The following is a 23,996-nucleotide window of genomic DNA, read 5'->3' as shown; positions in this document are numbered from 1 at the left end:
CGAGGTTAAAACATACAGTAACAGTCATCCACACGCGTACAAACCACCCTGTACCCGGACTTCAATCTTCATGCTTAGAAATTAGAGCTATATTTCAAACATTCCTCAGAACTCAGGAGGTTCTAACCAACTTAACGATTACGAAGCTTAACATTCCCGCTGGTGCCCTCAGAGAAACCCCACATTCACTGCGGTGGAGCAGGGAAAATCAGGCAGGAGTGGTAATCGCAGTAGGGCAGGCATCTCAAGCAACCCAGACAGGGTATTCATCTAAACGGCACACCGCTGGATGCCTATGGGTAAACGATCATTCCCAAAGCAGAGACTGCATGTTTTATCCCTCTGTTTCTTTCAGGTTATGTGTGTGTTCATGTTATACAGCTGCCTGCTTTAGCCCCCTGGCTGATAGGCCACTCTGCTGCTGGCTCCCCTGTTAAATGAGCTATCGATCAGACCGAGTGATTAAACCCTGGACACTCTATGGAGTTGCACCTCTGGCTCCTGCACTCAACGGACAAGCTGCTTAAACCTTATGCGTAAAGAGTGTGGTGTGCTCAAAGGGTTAGCTGGGAACAGAAAACATGGAGACAGTGTTGCAAATGTTTTCACACACAAAATAGTTAACAGTCAAGCACAGTGGAGCACAGTAAAGGGATGAGGAAGGAGGGAATGAGACAAAGTTCAGGAACGCTAACGCAAGTGGGACAGCTGCTAGTGCAAGTAGTGATCCAACAATGAACGCCCTTTGCCTCTTGGCTCTTCCCCAGAAGAAATCCATGTAAATACTACGGTGACAGAGAGGCTGTGAAGCAGGTTGTACAGAGCTAGACTGGATCAAGAATAGATGTTAAAACACGGTTTTCTGCCACATAATAAGGTCTGAGAGGTGAGAGCAGACGTGCCAGGAAGATCAATACATTTACTTTGCTAACAAAAGCAGCAATATATGGTTCTCCCTGTATGTGCACACACTTGGCCAACAAAGCTGATTCTGATATTGTAGGTTTGTGCATGGTTTTGCCACTATGAATGAGTAATCTAAAAACAAGGACAAAAAATATATTTAAATCTAACATTGCAATAAGTAAAGCGTCAGTGTGGCCATGTGTGTTTAGGTATATTAATCTCATTACCACTGAGGTATCTGTAATCTCGTCGTCTCCTGCTACATCAGTTCCTCGCACAAGGTCAGAGCCTTAAAGCTAATTCAATTACACTCACAGTCAGAAGCATCAGGCCACCTTCTCATCATGATTTTAGGAGGACAATGCACACAAACACATCTTAATGGATGCTCACATTTTGGGCAAATATCACTGAACATGTGTATAGGCCTGCATAAAAAGCAATGTCAAGCAGTTGCAATACAGATTACTACACTGGTAAGTGTTTATCAAATGCTACATATTAGCATTGCATATTGCATGGATACAGGAAAATGCTGTATTGGTATTGCATACATTATTATAAAAATAAATTGCGCATTGAAATTATTTGCGAACGGTACAGGGAGATAAAACGCTGCAATACGATTAATATTATGTAAATCTCTTTCATAGAATATGCATACACACCAACGCACAAACACAAACGCACACAGAGTTATGTTTCCATCATGTCAGAGGATGATGGCATTGACTTACATATATTTCCTGAAGACGTGCACTAGCCGTTACCACACATAAACTCAAGTTTTCCCCCTAAAATTTAATGCTTTACATTATGGGGACTTAGTGTGTAAACAGATTTGCGTCCGCATAACATGAGCAATAAACATCCACGCACAAACGCACACACAAACACGCACGCACAGGTATCATTTTCTCAGCTAATAACCTTTGCTAATATTGAAAAGGCCAATACAAAAGAAGATCTGTGCTATAAGCTGTGAGAGAATAAACTCTATCTCAGCTCCTTCTGCCTTTTCAGTCTGTCGCTCCTTCTCTCACAGGCATTTATCTCCCTGCTCGCCCATTCAAAGTTCCGGTGGTACGGCCATCACCTCCCTCTGTAATTTTGCCTGCCTCATTGAATAATCGACAGCTGGAGCGTGAGAATGTGGGTCAAGGACGAGGCAAAAGAAAGAGCACCCATTACTTGTCTTTTCAATTTAGCCCCTCTTTTATTCATCTTTTATTTGTCTCCATTCCTCCTTAGCACACTATTGATTTTCATTGAAGAATGCTTTGCTTCATTAATGGGGGATGATAATTCAGTTTAAATTCATTATTCATAATAGATAATCATTATCTCCGTAGCCGCACTTTGCACTAATGATCTAATAGCAGTATAGCCAGCCAATAGTTTGGAGGACTAGTGTTCACATGAATAAATGTGTGCAATTAGCATATTACTGGGGTATTCATATGACAAATCTCAAATTCCTTACCTTCGCAGCGAGGGAAAGGGTGATCCCAATTGCGGGTGGTGCCATGCTCACAGGTGAGGATGGAATGTCCCATGAGCTGATACCCGGGCAGACACTCAAAGGAAATAGACTGTCCCACGTTGAAGCCAGCGCCTACCACCACCCCGTAGCGGAAAGGCTCTGGATCAGGGCACTCCTGTAGCTCGTAAGCTGAGGGAGAGAGCAGCATGTAGATCAGCTGATTCAAATCAATATTCATCTGGCCATTTAAGTTAAACACATATGTTCATACACATTTTCGTATTATGACTGTATTATAATTCAAACAACCAACAAAAAAGTAGAACGTGCTGTAATTTTAGAGCATGAAGTTGCCACGAGGTGACTATTAGTTTAACGATCACTGTGGTCACCTTCTGTACAGATGCTGACTGCTTCAGGCTCTTTGTTACTGCCTGAAGCTGGCAATCACTTCACACAACCACCACTGAGTTGCCTCAACATGTGACTGCTCAGCTTCCAAACAACGGTGTGCTCTATTTTTATCTTCCATCTTTAATTGCCCTTCCTCATACTTTCTGTTGTTCTTCCTCCTTGTGCTCAACCTCCCACTCATTCCGCCTCCTACTCAGAGAGGGGTTTTCAGAGGAAAAAAGAAAAAAAAAAATGCCAGGGGCGGGATTGACTTGTGCCAGAGGAGTATGATGCAGTCATCAGAAGGAGTGTGGGTAAATAATTTGTACTTTTTCTTCCCCTCTTGGATACAAAAGCACAGCAGCCAGTGAGCCTTGAAGAGCCAGGATATAAATATGACTAAAGAAATTGATTTCTATGGATCACAGCTTCCCTTTGTAGGAGATAACTCATGCAAATGCTGCAAAAGGGGGGTATTTGCAAATATAATGCTTGATTTATATGCTAATGTACACATAATTATGTAAATGCACAATGCTACCTTTCGATTTGCCGGCTCGTTTGTTGAATCACAAAATACAAACTTTGTGTGCCTGTTGCATCTGGAGACAAGGGCAATGTATCCCTCGCAGCCATGCAGATACGCAGTCAGGCCTTTTATTGGCACATGGTGAAGGAATCTTTTTAGTGATCAACAGTTTATATACTGTACAGAGATTTACAGATGTGGGGGATCCACAGTGCTGATTAGTCTGACACACACTCAGCTCGCGGGCTAATTCAGCAATGTTCAGTAATGGCGTTACATGTCACAGTGAAGTGACACTAACAGTACAGTGAACATGAAGAAAAAAACACTCTCAGAGACGAGTATTTGCTGCTATAAGACAAAATTTCATCTTTGTGACTTCCAATCTTTTAGTGATTATGTGATTGCATCAGTTGAGGGAAATAGCTCTGATTTCGTAGTAGCAGTAGTGGATATAGTTATATTCCTCTCACCTCCGCTGAAGCACATTTCAGTGACAGGAAAAAGGATGTTTGGAGGAGCCAAAAAGCTCCAGTCACACTGAAGTAATTACTAGTATGATCAAGCTTTGCAGAAGGAAGTGACTCATAATACTGATACTGGCTCAGCTTTGCAATTAGCAAAATTTAGCCTTGGTGATTATGCTCATTGTTATAAATATGGATCAACCAAGTCTATTTTTGTCTGAGACAATCCTAACACTGATCATTTTTTCCTGCTCCTGCATGTGTAACTCAGAGCTTTTTAAGTCTTGCACATGATCCCGTTTTGGTCTCTTACCCTGGTATTCGAATTTGAACCCCGGTTTGTTCTGTGAATGATCACTGTGGAAATATACTGTGGTCTCATGGGAGGTGGTGAGAAGGGAGGATGGAATATCCTGGCCACTGAATCGGCCAATCACTGTGCTTGTCTCAAGGGGCCCGTTGCGTATCTCAAGGAAATCATGGTTGGCCTCGGTGGAGAAGTTGAGGAACTGCATGTGGGCTCCTGGGAAAAGAGGAAAGACAAAATGTTGAGAAAAGGGCTGTAGGAAATTGAAGAAGAAACGCCATCATCTTCCTGAAATACTCCTAATGCTCCAATGCACGAGTTAACCACACGTATCGACAACAATCCAGCTATTCAAGTTGTATAATCAAAGGTTCTTGAGTGTGGAAATACCAAACCGTGGCATTCTGCATGAGCCTCTTCACAACGCTCACCGTAACCAACTGGCAGGTAGATTCTCCAGGTGCAGTCACTGTTGCTAGGGTAGTTGCCAGGGAAACCAGGACTGAGAATCATGCCCTCCATCTCCTCCCGGATTCCACCACATTGAGCTGGCAGAGGGCAGACGAAGCGTTTTATTAGCATCTGCAAACAGTGACTCTCCCAGATTAAAATAACATCGCAAACATGGTCCGATACAGGGCTTTGTTCAGTGTGAGTGGGAGTCCTGAACAAGTGTAGTGCTAGCAGACACTACATGGTGCCTTTATGTGAGAAAGAAATAATGCGGCATAATGTGTGATTTCAATGAAAGAATAGCAGAGGTGAAACATCGAAATCGCCTGCAAAGCTGAGGTTAGAAATTAAAGACTGGAAGAAGAAAAATCTGAACCCTAAACCTGTTTTGTAGGTGCTTTCACACTGCTTTTAGGCAAGGTGAGATTTTAATTGCAGGCCAATGTGCCCTAATCCATTCTTAGAAAAATGCTCTTAAGCACAAATAGGCACATTCCTGACAAACTAATCCTTTCATCACAGTAAATGTCTCCTTTTTCAATCAAGTCAATGTTGGTGTAATTTTTAACAGCAGGGATAAAATGCGGTTACAGAAGGAATGCAATTCAATGTAAAAACTACCAAAATTTCACCACCATCTCATAAAACAGGAAACTTTATCTCACTATGATGGAACTCTGGAGCTCTTTTCTTACAGCTTGAGGTATCAAGGTGCCATATGCAGTATCTTTTCCTGCTCTTCATCCTTCTCCTTTTATCTTAAACCACTGGTGGATACGTGTTGTAAAACTCTTGACTGAAATCCAGGACTAAGACTCAAAGGAGTTGGAAAAAAGGTGAAATGTGAAAAATGGTTTGGAAACACTGTGCAGAAATGTCGAGAAGATCAAGAAAGATGAAAAGAGCGAGAGATCCTGACACCAAAATTAAAAAAGATGAAAGGATGCTGAAACTAATGCTAGAAGAATTAGCTGACCCAAGGAGAAAAGGGAAGATAAAAGCACTGGCAAGGGAAAAAAAGCAAACAAAGTGAAGAAGATTAAGAAATAAATGGAACAAACAGCCGACATGACCGCGCGGAGAAACTCAGGCTGCTTCGCCATTGTGTTTCTGTAAGGAATACGTGAGGGGTTAAATGTTATCCTGTAGCAGCACAAAATGCTTGAGGTAATCAGGAAACTGCTGATGCCTGTGAACACAATGAATCTTCCCTCTGCTTCAACCAATCACAGTCTGGGATGGAACTAATTAGGCAATAGCAGGTCGTTCCAATAAGTGGGACCCGTTTGTCAAGGCCATCTCACAGGCAGGAGAACTTCAGGTGCAAGACGGAGAATGTGGTTTCAAGGTAGAAATATCAAACTCATTTTAAAAGTGAAAACACAAATGAATGAAATATAACCTTCACTTCCCTTTGAGACACATACTAAATAAATAAAGAATGCTCCGAAATCTGATTAAAGCTGGCACGTGTGCTTATCGGAAAATGCTACATTTACAATAAGGTCTAATTCGGAATATCCAAAGGAATATGAAATCCATATATAACCCAAATGAAAACGCATGAAAACGTAGTCAGTATGTCGTGATATGGTAATCCAATGCTGCTTTCATTTACAGGCTGATGATGAAGGAAACGTCTTCACACGCTTCCAAGTAGTAGTTAGCTTGGGTGCTTGCCATAGAAAAAAAATAACATGAGAAGATGCAGAAATGGAACAACAGGAGGGCAGGACAAGAAAGCAAATGAAGGAAAAGACGGTATTTTTACCGATGCAGAGAGGGGGTGGGTAGTTCCATCTCCTGACGGTTCCAGGCATACAGGTGATATGCGAGTTCCCCTGCAAGGAGCATCCATGCACCGATGTGTGCGCATACAGACAACACAAAGAGTGCAACAAAGAACAAGAGATTAATGAATGTGTTCTCCACACTGTCACTCATCTGCTGCTCGAATTATCTGAACCCGCTGCCTGTCTCCACATGACTTCATGAGGCAACTAAATGACTAAATCCATCTGAAGTGACAGGGAACAATAGAGAGGGGACATCACAGGCATATCAAGGTGATCACATCTGTTGCTGCACTGCCAAAGTAAGCAATACTGTATTTTTTTGAAAGCTCTGAAAGCTCTGAAAAAAAAATGTCAGTGAAGACTTTTGAATTCTAAAATGTACTCTTTCACATGTCTGATTAAAGACTGCTAATGCAATGGATGATCATGACTTCAGATATTTCTGAAGCCTGAGGGATGATATTTTAATTTCCTCTTTACCTTATGTACCTACCCCTGCAGGCTGAGTTTAGGTACCAATGCTCCAATTTATAATCACAGCATTTGTAGTGGATAAACCTAAGAATCAACACTGTACTTCTGAGTATGTAGGAAAGCATCATGTCCTGAAACGGGTGCAGCCCTGGTGCAGTGTGACACAAAGTGATGGAGAAGGCTACATATGTGTTATAACAATATGAATGATGTAACGTGCTGTGCAACAAAATGTGATTTTTTTAACTAATGCTGACTACAATTATACTGACTTCAATTACATCTAGGAACATTTACATAATTCTCGAGGAGAATGCTGTACGGCAAACAGTCTGAGAAAAGCAATATTGTGGTCATTTACATGATTACAAGTTAGCAGCATATGTTAAAACTCTCTGTAATAATAGACAATATTATTTGTTTATCCGAGGAAATTGGCTTAGAGTACAATGACAGGACGTGTTTGACGGAGTGCAGGATGACAAAGTACCTTCCCATAATAACTCAATCTATGTATTAAGTAATAATTTGGATTATCCAGAAAGAAATATATAATTGAACTAATTCCCTGTTCAAATCTGCTTCTCATCCTGCTATCAACCTTCCCCGACACCGTCAAAGCTATTGGACTAATGTCTAACACAATTGAAAAATGCAACGTAAAAACAGCTGACAACAAGGGAGTGACATGAGCCAAACTTAATATTTCTGGGTGAGAACAGTCGGTGAGGACTGGTGTATAGAGTGGAAGAGGGAACTTTCAAATACGATTAGTTTGAACTACTGCATTCAGTGTGTTCCACAGATGTCACCATCTGTCCCCTGAAGCCCAGATGACTACAGTGGAAGCACTGGAGGATGTGCAGAACGCGGTGAAACTGGGAGGCTGTGCAGAATTCTGCAGACTTTATAGCACCACATCCTATAAATTGCAGGCAGCAGATGGTGGATAGTGCCTGTCCTGATGTCTTTGGGTTATGCGTATTGGAGCAACTTAAGGGGAAGACTGTCATGCATCATAACATCAAGGGTGGATGATAGAGATGAATCATAACAATCATCCCTTAATCTATAAAAATACTGAGTTCAGCGAATACATAATGTGGTCACAGGAAAAGAGATGCAAATACAGCACATAAATTCCCTAACTGGTGTCCATTAATGTGGTTTTAAGTCACAGTGCTCCACATATTATTGCAAATTTGTTTATATTGCCTTAATAACTTCAACGTAATCAAAGCATACAGTTCACTGCTGCTGAAAAATGAACAGATAACTTGAAAATAAACTTCTAAAATGAACTAAACTATCTGGCTACGTGATCCAATCCATCCAGTCTACCCCGATTTATTTTCTCTGACATCTTGCTTTGTCCGCCACTGTAATAGTATGTGATCACAGCTTGAGGAGATAACTGAAGAAAAGCAAAACTGACAGGAGTAACACCGGAAAAGGCAACAAAAGGATAGTGCTTTCATGGTCATTTATGGCCGAACCATATCTGAAGCTCGGAAATGTTACCTGGAGAGTATAGCCAGGCTCACACTGGAAAGAAACCACATTATTCATCTGAAGACGCTCTCCGACCTTGATGCCATTCATAGGTACCACAGGCTCTGGACAGTTGGTCAGAGACACCGCTGAGGGGATAAACAATAGACAAAAAAAAAAACATCAGATAGAGAAAATGAAACACAAGTTTCCATCTATTCAGAAACATAAAGAACAGGATTAAAAATGACAAATTATAATGCAAAATGTGACCAAAAAACTACAGGAGAGACCCCAGGTAGAAAGACAGCCAGCGAGATGGAATGCACTGAAGGTGTTGATACTTTACATCAAGTAGCGTGAGCCATTTTTTTCCACTCACTTTTGTATTCCAGCCTGAATCCAGCCGCAGACACGCTAATATCAGAGAAGAAGTGGAGGTAGAGTTGGTTGGAGGTGCTGTTTAGGAGAGCTGGGACCGTGGTGCCTTGAAGAAGAAGATTAATAGTCGAGTTTAGCAACAGTATCTACCATAACCAACTGCATAAGCTACAGGCAAATAGCTGCATTTACTGATTTAAGAGTGTGTGTGTGAGTGTGTGTGTGTGTGTGTGTGCATGCAGCAAAATGTATGCATGACTGATTGCTTATAGGTCCATTAGGATATTTGGGGAGGCAGATGCATAATTATGTGACCCACTCGCTTAAAACAAGATAAAGAACAGAGGCATTTGTTTCTTCCAATGTGTGGGTATGTAATCAGCTGAAAATAAGAAAACAACCCCCCCCAGCCCTAAAAAAAAAACCGAATGCATGATAAAATCACATGATCTGCAGACACTCTGTGACCTCAAAGTGGTTGTTTAATAACTCAGATTTGTAAGCCTGGCATTTCTCTTTCATCTCTTTACATCAGGGTACATCCAACATTTACTTTTGGTCTGGTTCCAAGCACAAACAAAAGGAGAATTCCCCGTTGCTCTATCCTCACCATGCGGCGAGTAACACAGACCCTGTAAACAAACGTTCACTGTAGCTCCACACAGGAAGGGCTAACCTTTGTAGAAGTGTACCAAGAGTTTGCCAGGGGGACGCTCAAAGCTTCCCATCACTCCACCGACTGCCTTTATGGACTCTAAATTTAATTTATCAATGTAACAAGTCCAACTGTGCCACACTGAGGCACTCCTTTTGAATACTGTATGTAGGCTACTGTGTTGCTTCAACGATGCTTTTGGCAGCTGCATCGATGGGCGACTTTAAAATTCTGTTTCATATCCAAGGTTGAGGTGGTGAATAAACATTGCAAACGTGACTAAACACATAGAAGAAAATAAACGAGCAGGTGAAAACACACACTATACCTGAGAAGCTGCCAAGCATGGTGTCAGTGTTGTCTCCTCCGTCAAACACCTCCAGCGAGTCCCAGTTCTGTTCTGTGACAAAGCTGATTACCTGGATCTGAGACAGGAAGGAGTAAGAAGTAAGGGAAAAAAAAAGAAAAAAAGGATGGGATTTAGGGAGCTGAGCAGTAACAGCATGGTCAAGGGTGTGTATGTGCAGGGAAATCAAAAGGGAGGTTAAGGAGTTGAAGATTGAAGGTGTAGGGGAATAATGGAGATAGTGAAGCACTCAAAAGCGCAGCCATATGGAGAGCGACTATGGTCGTTTAAGAGTAGCTGCTGCCTCGACCCTGGCACAGGGCAGAGCTCCTTCTATGGAAAACAATACCCAAGCATCGTCTCCTCTGTACTCATTCAGTGTTTCACAGGATCAAAGACAGAGATCCTTGATAGGCTCAAATAACTACATAATTATTTCTTTTTAACTCTTACTATTTACTTTCTTAAAAGGTGAAAAATGAAATGATCAAAGGCACAAAGGGCTTCACAAATCGCTGAAGTTCAGACTTCTTAATAGACAGCAGCAGTCACGGTGCAATATACGTGAGTGAGCTTTCTTTTCTTCACTTTAAACGCCCGTTTGGAAAGGCTGCGTTCAAGTGGTGGGCACGGGAGCTGAAATTAAGAAAAGTGCATGACAGCTGCAGCGAGCGTTGGATATTCTTCAAAGACAGGCAGACTGAGACTGGTTCTTGTAACTGTTGAGAAAAAGAAATATCACATACTGTAAGAGATGCATTCTGTTTTCTCACACAAGCTGGCTAAAAGATGGATTTTAAAACCGCTGCTGAATGCTAACCAAAGGAATACGAATACGTAAACTGGCCAGAGCGCTCACAATGAGTGTGCGAAAGGGGCCACGCCGTGCCATCTACTATATCTTTGTTCTCTTTGGTTACTTCATCATGTGCTGCTGAAGAAATTCATCCATTTCTTCAGCAGCACACGAGTCCTCCTTCGTTCTTTCACTCCCCCCAACCCTCCCTTTCTGTTCCCTCTCGCATCCATTCCTCGGTCCTCTCCTCTGCCTCTGATGGTTATAGATCGGATACGAGCCAATTAAAGGGGCGGTAGAGGCTCTGGCGCATCCCGGGGAGACGACGCAGATCACAGATTGATCTTTCATTAGGGGGCCGCAGCAAATGTGCCGGCAAGGCACCTCGCTCCTTTAAGTTCTCTTCTGGATCGTGACACTCCAATCTAATGTGTCTCTACTAGCTGGTGAAAGGGGAGCAACGGTGAGAAAGACAGACTGAGAGGACGAAGGTGATGGTGTGAAAGAGATGAGGTGGAGTAGGAGTAGTAGGGATGAGGGGGATTCGCGTGTCATATTTTGGTTGCACAGGTGGTGTAGGAATGAGGTGGTGTCCCAAAGAACACAAACATTCATAGGTCACCACCAATCTATACCATTGTCAGTCAGGTATGTTTAACTCCAGAGTCCTGCTGTTGGCCTTTCAGAGGGTGTGCAGTACAGTCAGCTCTCTATTCTATTTCTTGGTCTATTTCACCTCAAAGCCGTTGCAATGTTAGAGTGTAGTGCAGCATGTTAAGTGCGCCTGTGGGCCATCTTGTGTATTTGACCTGCAAGGACAGTCAGCTGAGGTAGAGGAGCTAATAGCTGAGGGACGGCACTGAGGTCATTAGCCACAGAGGCTGAAGCATAAGCCTAAAAACTTTCCATCAGGCACATCCGCAGGGACCTTACCCAGGTTCCTGGTGGAGTTCCATCACACACGCATCAAAGAATAAGAATATGCAAACTGAATTAACTCCCAAGAAAGAAAAGTAAAGAAATTGAAGAGGCAATTATATACACATTTATTTCAGGCTGTGCAATCTTAACTTTCTGGAATAGTGATCTGCCAAATTAAATTTCTGAGCCTCTATAAAGTGTACAGACTTTATCATTTAGCAGCTCTCCTGCACCCAGAGATCTGTAAATGCGATACCTTGATATACTGCGGGTAGCTCTGTTAATTAGCCCTCGGTAAGCTCAAAGTATATCACCACACAGGAAGCTTGTTGTCAAGACTGTGCAGAGCTGCAAAGGCTAGGGGCTAAAGGTAAATAATATCTGTTAATTCCTTTAGGAGGCTGACCAGAGACCGTTTAAAAAGGGTTCCTCAATATGTTCTAAGTGAGCTTAGAGGTCACTGAAGCTCAGCCTCACAATGTCCAAATTTAATAAACTCTAAGATGATGACTGTAGGCACACAAAAACTATTCCTATTGAAAACTACTAACTATAATATTGGATTTGGGATGAGTCACGGGATGTGACATTTTCACTCTGTGTTCTTAACATAGTGATGGATTTAACTCATTGTTGAGGACGTACGCTGATGCCAGGGAGAAACTCTGTGATACTAACCTGGATTCCTGATCCTTCAGGAACAGTGATCTTCCACACACAGTTGAGGCTGTTGAGGTAAGGCTCAGGAAAGCCAGGCGATAGGACGGTGCCAGTTCGAAGGGTTAGATTGCCTCCACATGGAACTGCGGGGGAAAAAGGGAGAGGGATGGAAAGGTGTCAGTCGTATTAGCTGTGTACCAAACATATCATGACTGCAGACTGGATGCGCAAAGATGCAGGGAGAGTAAGATTAGGTGTGTGCATACGAGCATGCATAAATTTGCACGCTGAAATGGCGATGAAAAAATATGTTAATATTAATCTTCCTCCTTAATCTTTCTTCCTCAAACATAGATGTGATTCTGGCGGAGGGATTAAGGAATTTTCTGCAAACAAGAGTCAAAATTGCAAACAGGATGATGATCGCACAAGTTAACCAAAAGATTAGAAAAAGGAAATCATGACAACATAGTCAAACGTTGAATTATCTCCACTTGGAACAGTTTCTGCTCGTTCTAAGGGAAATCAGCTAAATCATTAAATCACACCCAGAATGGAAATCTGGAGTCTGAGCCACCTGACCATGCAAGTGCACACACACATGCACATTATACTAAACACACTGTAACTCTCCTAAAGAGTGTTTACAGTCTTCAAACTCCGTCTTCCCAGCTTCCTCTGCACATCTAAACATCTGGTGCCAACACAGGAGCATCTGCTGCAGCTGTATGGAAAGTGTGTGAGAGCGTGTGTCCTTGTATATACATGTGGATCTCCATGTGACCGTGTGTGTGTGTGTGTGTGTGTCTGCGTGCATTTGTGACCCTCGGCACTGCCTGCCACCTGTGTGCTGCGTGGCTGAATGCCGCTGTATCGCTCCAGGCGATGGCTGGCAGCTCACATCTGTGTCAGAGTAACGAGAGTTTGAAACTCAAGGCATCAAGTGGGAGAGACACAGAGACAGAGGCAGGGACGGAGAGAAAGAGATTGAGGAAATAAGGTAAAGAAAGAAAGAAACAAAGACCGCCAGAGAAACAAATAAGTGCGTATGTGTTTATCTGTATTTGAGCATGCACAGCCTACCTATACAGCTGGGTATGGAGCTGTTCCATTGTGCCAGGGCATTGGGGACTGTCAAACATTCAATGGCACTCGATCCCTCCAGCATATAACCTGGACTGCACTCAAAGCGGATCACGGCACCAACAGCAAAGTTGTTTCCCATTCGGCGGCCGTTTCGGGGCTCAGGGACTGAGCTGCACTGGGTGGCACTGGTCCGTGGCACAGCTTTGCAGAAACAGAGTGAAAGGCAGGTTGATTTGAAGTTCTTATTTGTGACATTTCCAAGAAAACTTAAGGCTGTGTTTCGCTCCTCTCTGTTACTGACTAGATTGTCTGAGAACCTCACCGCTTTATCCATGGAGGGATTTGTTAGACAAGTGAGTCCAGGTGTCACTGTCAGAATGGCCACACATAGATAATACAAAATGTGCTATTCAGCTTCTCTGTGCAATGTGCTTCCTTCAGCTCAGTTATAATAAAATACAATAAATGAATTATTTATTCATTAAACTTTCTCCAGAGCTGCCATCGCCTCTGGATATCTGCAGCAAATGTCATTTCTGGTACAGCATTGTTTAAGGAAAATAACAATTTAAGAGAAAAAGTGCCTCTTGGGGGAATAGAGGAACAGGGGAGTTTAAGCAAAACCTTTTCAGCAGCAGACAGTGTTAATGCTCCGGAGCGCACACCTCTGCCGACACACATGCAAATCACAGCTGAAACAGCGGCTGAGGGTGAATCCTTTGGAAATCACTCAGCCACGTTATCTTTTACGGAGGGGAATCCAAAAGAAACAAGGCAGTAGGATTTGTTGTTGTGCACTTGTGTGAGTGCCTGTGTGTCGCACACTTACCCTGGTAGACCAGGTGGAATCCCCTGGAGCTGGATTGGCCTTTGGAGGTGAAGCGGATCAGGATTTGGTTGGAAGTTGCTAAAGGCAATGACTCGCCTGAAATGGGGAAAAATGAAAGACACAGTTTGCAGTGCTTAAGTGCTACCTTCACTCTCTACTTGTGTGGGTACATACCACTGTTTCTAGTGATTATTTTAGGGGCTCAATCTGTGTGTCCAACATGGAAATTCAAAAATGCAAGTGGAAGGAAATCTTTTAATGATTGTGTGACAGAGGACAAACTGCAGATCCCTGAACATGGATATATTTAGAGCTACGTTCATGAACAGCACTGCAGTCAGACTTCAGTGAAAATGTGCTGTTTAGTCAAGGTGATGTAAGGCTTTCATTAAAGGATGTGATGAAAATATAACATGCATATGAAGTTTCATAAGGAATATCACAATATGCAAATGATTATGAAGATTTTTCTAATATTTTACCTTCATACCGGACTATGCTCTTCTGCTATGCCTACTGGGTAGCCAACAATTTCCTTCAACTACATTGTGACTAAATGGGGTTCCTGATTCTTGACACTGATAGCATCATGTCACGAGTGCAGCTGAGTCTCTGACTGCAGTCTGCTACCAAGCCATGTTCTAGGAGCTCAGAAGCTACTTTTGATCAGGATATGAGCCTTACACTCTATGTCAGCTCACTGTCAAGTTCTTGTCTTTCCCAGCTTTGAAATATTTCTCCAATTTCCAGTTAATTTGTCTTGTTCCAGCTGGACTATTGGAACTCTATTGTTCACATGCCCAATTATCAAATCATTACTGGAGAATCTGCAGCTGGCAAAATGGTGCAGCGAGCCTCTTAAGTGCCATAGAACCAGCTGCAGAGATCACACCTCCCCTGGCTTTGCTTCACTGGCTGCGTGTGCAACGCAGAATCAAATTCAAGCTTGGGTTTACAACCTGCTGCGTGAGGCTCTCCACAATCAAGCTCCCGCTTACATTCAGGAAGTCTTAACAGCATACTGTACAGGCGGGACTCTTAGGTCACCTGACCTGGGATTAGTGGCTGTCCATCTGTCAAAATTCAAGACCAACAGTGTTCAAGCTTTTGTTGTTTGATCAGTCGGGTGTTATATTAAATGGCATCTATTTTGGTATTTAGCTTGGTCTTTGTGTGGGAAATTTCCTTTTTTTTAACTGAAATGTAACAATCAAAGAGGGTATTTTATGATACGATCGCCTGCTATCCTCATCTGCTCATAGTGTAATTAAACAAAAGGAAAACCACATGATGTATCTACTGTGGTGAGAAACTATTTGTTGACTGACGTCGAACATGATAGGAAGTGTGAGCATCTCTGTCTCTGCCGCTCTGTCTTTCTCTCAGTGTGCTGCTGACTGGCTCTCTGCAGTGGATCTCATTACTCTGTGTCTGCTTGCTGTCACACTGTAGTGGGAGGCAGACATGCTTAACCCCAGAGGCAACATCTGCGAGTGTGTGCCAGTGACTCCATCCTGCTCATGCATGTTTCGCTCACGTTTTGGTGTGCGAATATTTCTGCGCCTTTGAGTCGAGCTAGCTGAGATAGCTCCACTGGCACAGTTTCTCACTGCATCATCGCAATGATTGTTCCGAGTTCCACTGTAGGGTCCCCGAGGCATGCTGGGTAGTTTATTAGAGGAAGCCCTTGCTGCGTGCTATCATGGTGACAGTGTTTCATAATTGGCTGTGCAGGGCAGGTATTCATTCAGACAAATCAAACACGTGTCAGCATGTAACTTATCAACCCTCTGGCCACTTTCCAGCTCCAAACCACTTTGCCCTTAATGTGATCCTCTACGCTGGCATATGAAAGACATGCGAGGATAGATATGACTTTGACTGGAAGTCACCAGTTGAAATTCAGTGTGCAGGTGCGCACTGGTTCAAATGCAGTGGTCCTGGGGGAAAATGTGAGAGATTAACGCTCCAGCTGTTAAAGCACAACTCAAACAGGTTTACAGTTAAAATCAGAGCTGGCCCACATGGGTTATTACAGAAAGGGAATTTTCACATTTTATGAATACATGTGTTGCATTTACTCAACTGTGCGCTCGCCGTGAAGCAAAAAGCAGCAAATGCATATTAACGGTAAAAGCAGTAAGCTGAATTAAAATGTCCCTAGTCACACTTAAAGCGATGGCCAAGGGAGTGGCAATCACCATGTTTTGTTTTGTTTTTTTTTCTTAAATCGAGTGAAAAATTAGCATTAAGATAAGTCTCCATGAGTTCTTGATCCAGTCCTTTTGTGCTGTCTCTAATTCCCACCTTCTATCATTCACATTAACCTCCCTTTTTTCTCATTTTACTGTTTGTCATCACTGCTTTGAATTCATCGCCTTTTCTTCTCACTATAGAGGGATTTGCCTCAGCAAACATGAAAACATACTGCTCAATGCTGAGACGAGTTTAATGCAATATGCTATTTAAGGACTATGTGATTGACCATGCTTGACAAATAATATTCTGCCAAGCACTGGAATACTCATTACCTGACTATATATTTACTGCACATAATGACAGCTTGTACATTTAGACTGTGTGGGTGAATCTGTTCCTTTGTAAGCTTACAGATGTGTGTGTTAGTCGATTTGCCAGCTTCAGTGAATCTGTATGGCAGATGCAGGCACACACTTCTGGATTATGCCTAATTCATGCTAGTTCTTCGGCGGCACTGCCTGCGTAGGCTAAAGGTCTCTCTTCCCTTGCCAAAGTGTGTCAGCTCTGCTCTGCCATGCCTGGTTAGAGAGCTCTGCGAACCTGCCGCCAGGAGTCTGCAGTTACTATAGCGTCCTGTTTATTGAGCTGTAAACTGGATTTTCTGAGGCTGCCCTGCACACAAACTAATCATTTCGCTTTTGTCAAGCCACAGGGCTAAGGCAGGATGAGATGGAGAGCTGCCCTAAACTCACACACCTTTTCATCTGACCCCTCTTGAAAGGTTGCACCTCCCTATTCGAGCCATTTCTTCTGTTGGCCATCAACATGGATGTAGCATTTATCACATCCATGCATGCGCAATTTTACAACACGGCCGTAAATAAAATCATTCTTCTTCACCTTTGCTCTTTTAACCTTACAACAGTCTTTTATGCTGTTCTCCATTCTCTTACATGACTGCTTCATTCAATCCTTCCACCTTTGTGAGTGTGTGTGCTGTACTTCTATTGGACACCTCTTCAGAAAGATCTGCAAAAAGAAGGGGCTATTGCACAGCCCTCACGTCATAAGGTTCAGATTTTGAATTTATTTTATGATTATGATAAGTAAGACTTGGATTACGCTCATATAAGGGTAAAGAATTCGATCAATGCCAATTTAAGAGCTGGGGCTTGTCGCTTAGGGAACGATTAGATTTGGGGAAATGGTTTGGTTAAGGATTGGCCTCTGTGGCCAGGGTTGAGGTCACATCATTGGGCTGGCAAAGAGAATAGTTAATAGATGTTTCTCACAAAGCTATTTCAGTGCTTTCATGTCTCTTTAAATGAGCTTCCCTAGAATCTATCATTGCATTTCATTGGAAACTTAACTACGCCACAAGTTCAAACTGATGATAATTTAACAGTAAACGGTGTAAATTCTCAATTTTTGTTGTTGTTCTTCAATGCTTGTTGGATTGCATGATATTGTTTTTTAATAAAATAATAAAAATAAAGGTGAAAAACAATTTGGAAGGCATGTTGGTCACCTTTGTTGTGCTTATTTGAGGTAATCGCCGCATGCAGTGGCATGGAAAGGGGATCCATGCAGCAATTTTGGCAAGGATTTAGACTGCTGCGTGAATTAACAGTTGTAACCTGAAAAGTTGAGTCAACATTTTTACTGTAATTACCATAGCTTTATGCTATTTATGATAGCTGGAGAAATGTTGATGCAGTGAAAGTAAGTGTCTTTGTTTCAGGTCTGCATGATAAAAACACAGTGATTTTTCTTAATGGAGTGAGAACATCTCATTTCTCTGGCTTAAACACAGCACATAACTATGTGCATGTGTGTGTATGAGCGCACTCACATACGAACATATATCCTGAGAGCTGACATGTGTGTTTGTGTAATACCAATTCAGCTTTATGAAGTATGTGCATGCGAGTCTTCTTGAGCCTGTCTGCTGATATGTTATCCCTGCGGCTCTTTAAGTTGTTGTTGTCACTGCTGAATTGTTTTACAGCTCACTGGAGCCCACCTGCAGCCACGGCGGCTCTGCCTGTGTCAGCAATTTGTCTCTGGGTTTAACTGGATCCTTATGAAAGGGATGAGGCTAAGACAACAAGAATTTTATTTAGTCCCCTCTTCTGTCAAAAAAAAAAAACAGGCCATCAAACAGTCAAATCACATTTGCTGATGTGTTACACACTGCTGCTGAAACAAAAGCTGTACAAGCGTGTACGAGTCATTCGTGGCCTACCTGCAGTACAAATGGAACTAGCTTCTATTTTCCCGAGTTCTACACCTGCTGAAGTATCCCCCAAAGCATCTACCCAAAAATGTGGATGCATGCAGGCAACTGAAGGCGTGTGTTTTTGATTAGGTACCTGTGTGTGCTCCAGAAAGAGAGCTGAGAACACGGGAGTGCTGTGTCGGCCCATCATACACCTCCACGATGTCATTCAGAGCTGTCTGGAAGAAGGCGAACTGACTGAAGACGACTAGAGAAGACAGACAGAGACAGAAAACTGCCATTAGTGGAAACTGAAATTAGCTAAAATGGAAACAGCGACGGAAATCCACTCGGAACGACACAAAAACCCATAGAAACGTACTCTGCGGTATACACATGCAAAAGAATACGATCAACAGCAATTTCAATCCAAGTGTCTTCTTTAAAGCGAGCTGAGTAATACTGCCACTTATGACAACACAACCAAAAACTGATATTACACGACTAGATCAGCAATCCTGTCTCAACTTGATGGCTTGTCAGTAGATGAAAAGCTTTGGAAATGACAGCCAATCTGTTGCACAATGTGCAGCTAAACCTCCACTGTGGAGCTTTCATCCTTTCAACCCAGCCTTTCCACTGCGACTGCCTCAACATACTCAGCCCTTTCACATCCAGTCGACGCCTGTTTGCTGAATATTACAGGTTAAAGAGAAGGATGAGGAGGACGAGGGAAAGGGCAGAGGGGACAGAGGACTTAGTGCTCTCCGTTTTGGGTGACGCTGGACCTTAAATTTCAATGTGACTCAGCATCTGTTTCCTCCTGCTAAGCTTCAGCGATTTCCGTTATTCGCACATCCTCTTCATCTCCCTCTATGATGAGAGAAGCCGGTGGTTGCGGTGACACCCACTCCGTCCTCTGCATTGAGGAAAATAGCCCATCATTAGGGCTGGTGCATCAGCCTAATGAGAAGCGGCAAGAATGGAGGCGAGAGCAATTTTGACTCTGCACGACAAAGTGTGTTGCCTTGGGCCTCGCTGTCATTTTCCAGCGAAATGCAAATGTGGACTTTAATTATTTCAATTTCCTCTCTCGCTTTGACTCCACCGACTGAAATATGTTGCCGACAGGGTCCAAGAAGGATGGGTGCCCAGACATTCTGGAGCGGCGCCGGACCTGCGAATGGGCGTCATGACCTCGACATTGAAAAGACTGGGGTGAAGCACCCCAAAGCCAAACACATGCCAGCCGCTGCTGTTTAGTGTAATTTAACAATGATAGGACTTGAGCTTCCCCTTAGAGAGACCCAACGCTGATAACTCATTACAGAACCGGAGGGAGGAGAAGAGGAAGCAGGAGGCGAAAGGGGAGAAAGACAGGCAGAAAGTGAAGCAGAGAGGCATTGTGGACAAGTGAGTGAAACATGTTTGCTTCTGTGTTTGCATGTTTGAGCTCTGGCACACTTCTGCATTGTTTCGCCTCCTGGATAATTTGTTACTCCTACACTCATCACACACACACACTGGAAGCGAGCTCTGACCTTTAAGATGGAAATGCCAAAACATAGAGAAAATTCAGGAACCCTTCCAGAGGATCTTCCAGAGACCAATTATTTTTTGGTGCATGTCTGAGAGAGAGACACACTGTATTGCCTGATGTGTAAGAAAGTGATTAAATAAGTAACCTGAAAATATGTGTGTGGCAATAAGACAGACGGATATGTGAAATGTCAATCACTGTGTGATTTTACTATGTGCGGAAAGATATAAAGGTGTTCTAGTTCCCACAGTGAAAGAATATATAGAATTTAGTGAGCCACTTGAGCACAGTTTGCATTTCGTTCATTTAGGAATAACTACATCTTAATTAAACACACATGATTACCCACCTGCACACACACAAACACGCAATTAAAAAAATCAGCTGGGAAAAAAATGACTGAGCACAGTAACACTGAGCACTTCCTTGGCTTACCGTAATCCTTGGGCACCCCCACGGAGTACAGGCATGTTCGTGCACTGCTGTAGTTGCCAGGGTAACCGGGAGACAAGACCACTCCCTCCAAACCCGAGTACTGTCCACCACATGGAGCTAAAGAGAGACGCAGGGATGAGACATGAAGGGACGGGGCAGACGGAGAAGCAAGGTCTAAAGCCAATAGTGTGAGATTCCATTTCTCCTCCACCTCCTGCTTTCCCATCCCCTCTGTTCCATTACTCCTAAATTACTTTTCTTGTCTGATTGGGCTTTGGGTGGAAGATGTCCCTGGTGTTTGCCACGGTGAAATTGCAATGTTTTCCAAGTGTCCCTCTGGGTTAGTCTGGCTGAGATGAGGCCCAGATCTCCTCTCCCTGCTTAAAGCTCCTAAAAAATGCTCTGCGTGTGCTTGTGTCTTTGTGCTGATCCCACATGTGTGAATGTGTGAAAGCGCACGTGGTGTGAGGATGCGCGCCACCTGACATATAACTGGAGGCTTCACACTGTGAGAGCCAGATTCCAGAGCGTCTGGGATCTTTCACCAGCAATTTTTAGGAGAACACACACAGTGTGTGTTAATCGTGTCGTGGGAATGTCAGAGAACGGCCGGGATGACGCAGCTTTTGTCATGAATGTGAGGAGCAGATATGCAAAATAAGAAGCTCTCTTCCATCTGCAGATTAAATTAAAGCTACACCCTAACATCTATTAATATTAGCTAAACCCACACAGCTCTGTGCACATACCTGTAGGACACAGCTCAGCGCTACTACCGCATAATCATACGTGCATGTTTACACGTGATAAATCTATAAACACTGATGTGCTTTGTGTTCCTAACATCGTCTCCAGATGTCAGTGTTTACCAATGCAGATGGGTTTGGGTTTGTTCCAGCTCGGCTTGCCGTCTCCCCCCATGATGCAAGTGAGAGTTGGGTCTCCCTCTAGCGTGTAGCCACTGTCGCAGTGGTAGGTGACAGTGGAGCCCAGCTTGAGGTCGGCGCCCACCCGTGTCCCATTGCGCACCATGCCCGGCTCGAAGCAGGACTCCCTGGGGTTCTCTGTGGAGAGAGGTAACACGGTGGAAAATCAGCGACAGAAGGGAGCGCGTGTTGGTATTCAATAAAAGCACTTTTGCATCAAGCTGCAGCAGCGGCGCTGGAATAGAAATTGTTTTCTGCCTAAGGTTCCTGATATTCTCGGATTTCTCACTTCCTTTACTCATTCTCTTTTTCCCCCCGCTACTCTGTGCTTTCCTCTTTCAGTAAATATATCTCACTGTCTGCCACTTTTCTCTCTAGCCCTTGACGGTGCTCCTTCATCTGTGGCTGCTGGAGGTATGTATGGCTGTGGAGACAGACAGGCAGCTGATTGAGAGTGGCACTCCTCTGGCCCAAGGTCTGCTGACTGCACACAACCGCCTCTCACACAACGCTTCGCTGTGCAGTCAACTAGAGAAGACAATGCACATACGCAAGCTTTCTCTCGCAAGCACCCTCACACACGCACACACATACTCGACCTCAACACGCTCGCACACGCTGTATCTAACCACATATCAATCACCACTCCTGAGGTCGTAAGAAAGATGTCTCGCTCAATCTACCATCACATTGTTCTTAGGACCAAAATGTGCATGTGAGAGGAGGCCTGTCAATTTGGCACACTTCACGCCCTCACAGCTAAAATAAACATAGGAAAAACGCCCAAAGCAATTTAGTTCAATCTTAAACACAGTCCGCTCGCACAGCAAACTTCAATATTTGATGACTTAACACACACATACAAAGGGGAAGGTGAGTCAAATGTTGTTTTTTTCCGTTTTATCTGGAAATCTTTTGACAAAAATATGTACATGAGCCTCAATCGTCTCTAGTTGTTTCTCGTGATGGTGGTATTTTACCCAAAGCATATTGTTACTCGTCTCAAAGTCGATTATGTTAAATCTGTGAGGTCTTTTAACTTTAATGAAGAGGACCAACATGCTGGAAGTGATTTTTACATGACGTTGTTTTTTCTTATTCCACCATCTGCCACTTAGAGAGGGGTTCAATTTGCATCATGAGCAACAACGTCCTCCTGTTGTGTACCATCAAGCAAATTCCTTTAAAACAAGCATACTTCCTGTCTGCACAGTGACACAGATACAATCCAACTAAAGTTCTGATGATTTATTGATGATAGAATGTACATGCAGGACCTTGGATAAATGCCTAGTTTCTAAGGTGAAGCCTGGGGACCTGCTGACCAGACAGGAGGCTGCCCTTCATGGCTGAGCAGAGTGCTGGGGCCAGGCATGTGGTCTGTCTGTCTGTCACCCAGGGCACCTGTTCTAGACAGGTTGAGCCCTTTCATGGGCTGATTTAGACCTGAAGTTTCCCTTGCTGCCTCCTTCATTAAAGCCGCACACCTGGTAAGACAGACAGCGGAGGCGTGATGGATGTAGCAGGCGTTTGGTGCGGACTGGCCCCGGACACAAGCTAGTGCTAAGAAGGTCGGTCAGCGCAATGACGATGGCCGATTTAACAAGGCGAGCGCTGGGACATTTGTAGGTGCAAGAGAAAGTGGAAGAGTGGCATCATCTGTTTTGGAGTGAAAATGAGCCTAAGAGTTGGTGAAGGTACTGGATTAGACAGATGTGAGTACGGGGGTGCTTGTATGTTTTTTTTTTTCTGCCCACGTCCATGTCTATGTGTGTTATTCAAATGTGGCTCAGGCATGGAAAGTTTTTGCCCACATATTTCCCTAGAGAGCTTAATCAGACATGGCCAGAGACACAGAAACAGAAAGACAGAACGACTGCTTGGTAAAGAGGCTGACAGCACCTCGGGCAGATTTTGTAATGCAATTTTCCGAGGCGGGCTGACCAAATACTTGCTGGGCCAACTTGTCAACTTGCTGCTTCCTCACCAAATAGACCCAAACCCGCAGCCAAACAAGCTTTTGTGCCACGTTGTTTGTCTGAAACTGAGGAGGTAATTTATGTATTATTTGGTTATGGTTCATTAGTGTGGAGAATTGGAAGCGGAGAGAGGGAGTTTTTCTGAGCCACACACTGGGTCCATCTGCTCCACCAGATTGGCCATACAATATCACACACTGTATCACACACTGCAGTAAATATAGCTGGGAGTGAGTTAAGGGGTAGGCTCTGTAACACTGTCTTACCAAAACACTGTGCTTCACTCCATTTATGTACAATTTGCAAATGAATCGCAGCGCTGCCTCGCATTAACAGGTAGCGTTCTGAATTCAGCTGAATTGCTTATATAGATCAAATCCCATCTCAACGGCAGCCGAGAAACAGAGAACTCAGGGTCGATCTGGAATCGGTTAAACGTCTGATACCTTAAACAGCTCTAATTGAGGCTGGGAGATTTAGGAAGATTTAACACTGTTCTCTCATGCAAAGCCCTTAACGAAGATGCCCTGTCCAATTTAGAGCTTGTTCAGCGTCTGTATATTTGTTAGGAATGAGGCTGTAACATACAGGCACTGAGGTGTTGCCCCTGTGAGGCCGCAACACAAATGCAGAAAATGCAGGTGTGTTGAATTCTAATTAAAACAACTGGCCCTTTTTCAGGGACGTCTGTGATCATACTTCACCATGTGTGCAGCACAGAGCACC

At 43.5% G+C, this 23,996-nt stretch overlaps 1 protein-coding gene across 1 annotated transcript in view; it reads right to left on the bottom strand.

Annotated features, from left to right (window-relative positions):
* csmd2 (CUB and Sushi multiple domains 2) overlaps positions 1 to 23,996 on the bottom strand; it is a 224,963-nt gene that overhangs the window by 42,872 nt on the left and 158,095 nt on the right. Inside the window, exons 31-43 of the mRNA XM_076753709.1 lie at positions 21,235 to 21,429; positions 20,366 to 20,482; positions 18,545 to 18,658; positions 13,974 to 14,069; positions 13,142 to 13,345; positions 12,077 to 12,201; positions 9,664 to 9,760; positions 8,682 to 8,786; positions 8,330 to 8,448; positions 6,310 to 6,379; positions 4,517 to 4,633; positions 4,092 to 4,301; positions 2,390 to 2,578 (exon numbers count right to left, since the gene is read on the bottom strand). Coding sequence (XP_076609824.1) covers positions 2,390 to 2,578; positions 4,092 to 4,301; positions 4,517 to 4,633; positions 6,310 to 6,379; positions 8,330 to 8,448; positions 8,682 to 8,786; positions 9,664 to 9,760; positions 12,077 to 12,201; positions 13,142 to 13,345; positions 13,974 to 14,069; positions 18,545 to 18,658; positions 20,366 to 20,482; positions 21,235 to 21,429 — 1,758 coding nt within the window. The remainder of the gene's footprint in view (positions 1 to 2,389; positions 2,579 to 4,091; positions 4,302 to 4,516; positions 4,634 to 6,309; positions 6,380 to 8,329; positions 8,449 to 8,681; positions 8,787 to 9,663; positions 9,761 to 12,076; positions 12,202 to 13,141; positions 13,346 to 13,973; positions 14,070 to 18,544; positions 18,659 to 20,365; positions 20,483 to 21,234; positions 21,430 to 23,996) is intronic.

The sequence above is a fragment of the Chaetodon auriga genome, chromosome 17 (genome assembly GCF_051107435.1).
Source record: "Chaetodon auriga isolate fChaAug3 chromosome 17, fChaAug3.hap1, whole genome shotgun sequence".
Classification (NCBI taxonomy): Eukaryota; Metazoa; Chordata; class Actinopteri; order Chaetodontiformes; family Chaetodontidae; genus Chaetodon; species Chaetodon auriga.
The sequence above is the reverse complement of the archived record's forward strand: the minus strand, read 5'-3'. Positions and strand labels throughout refer to the sequence as shown.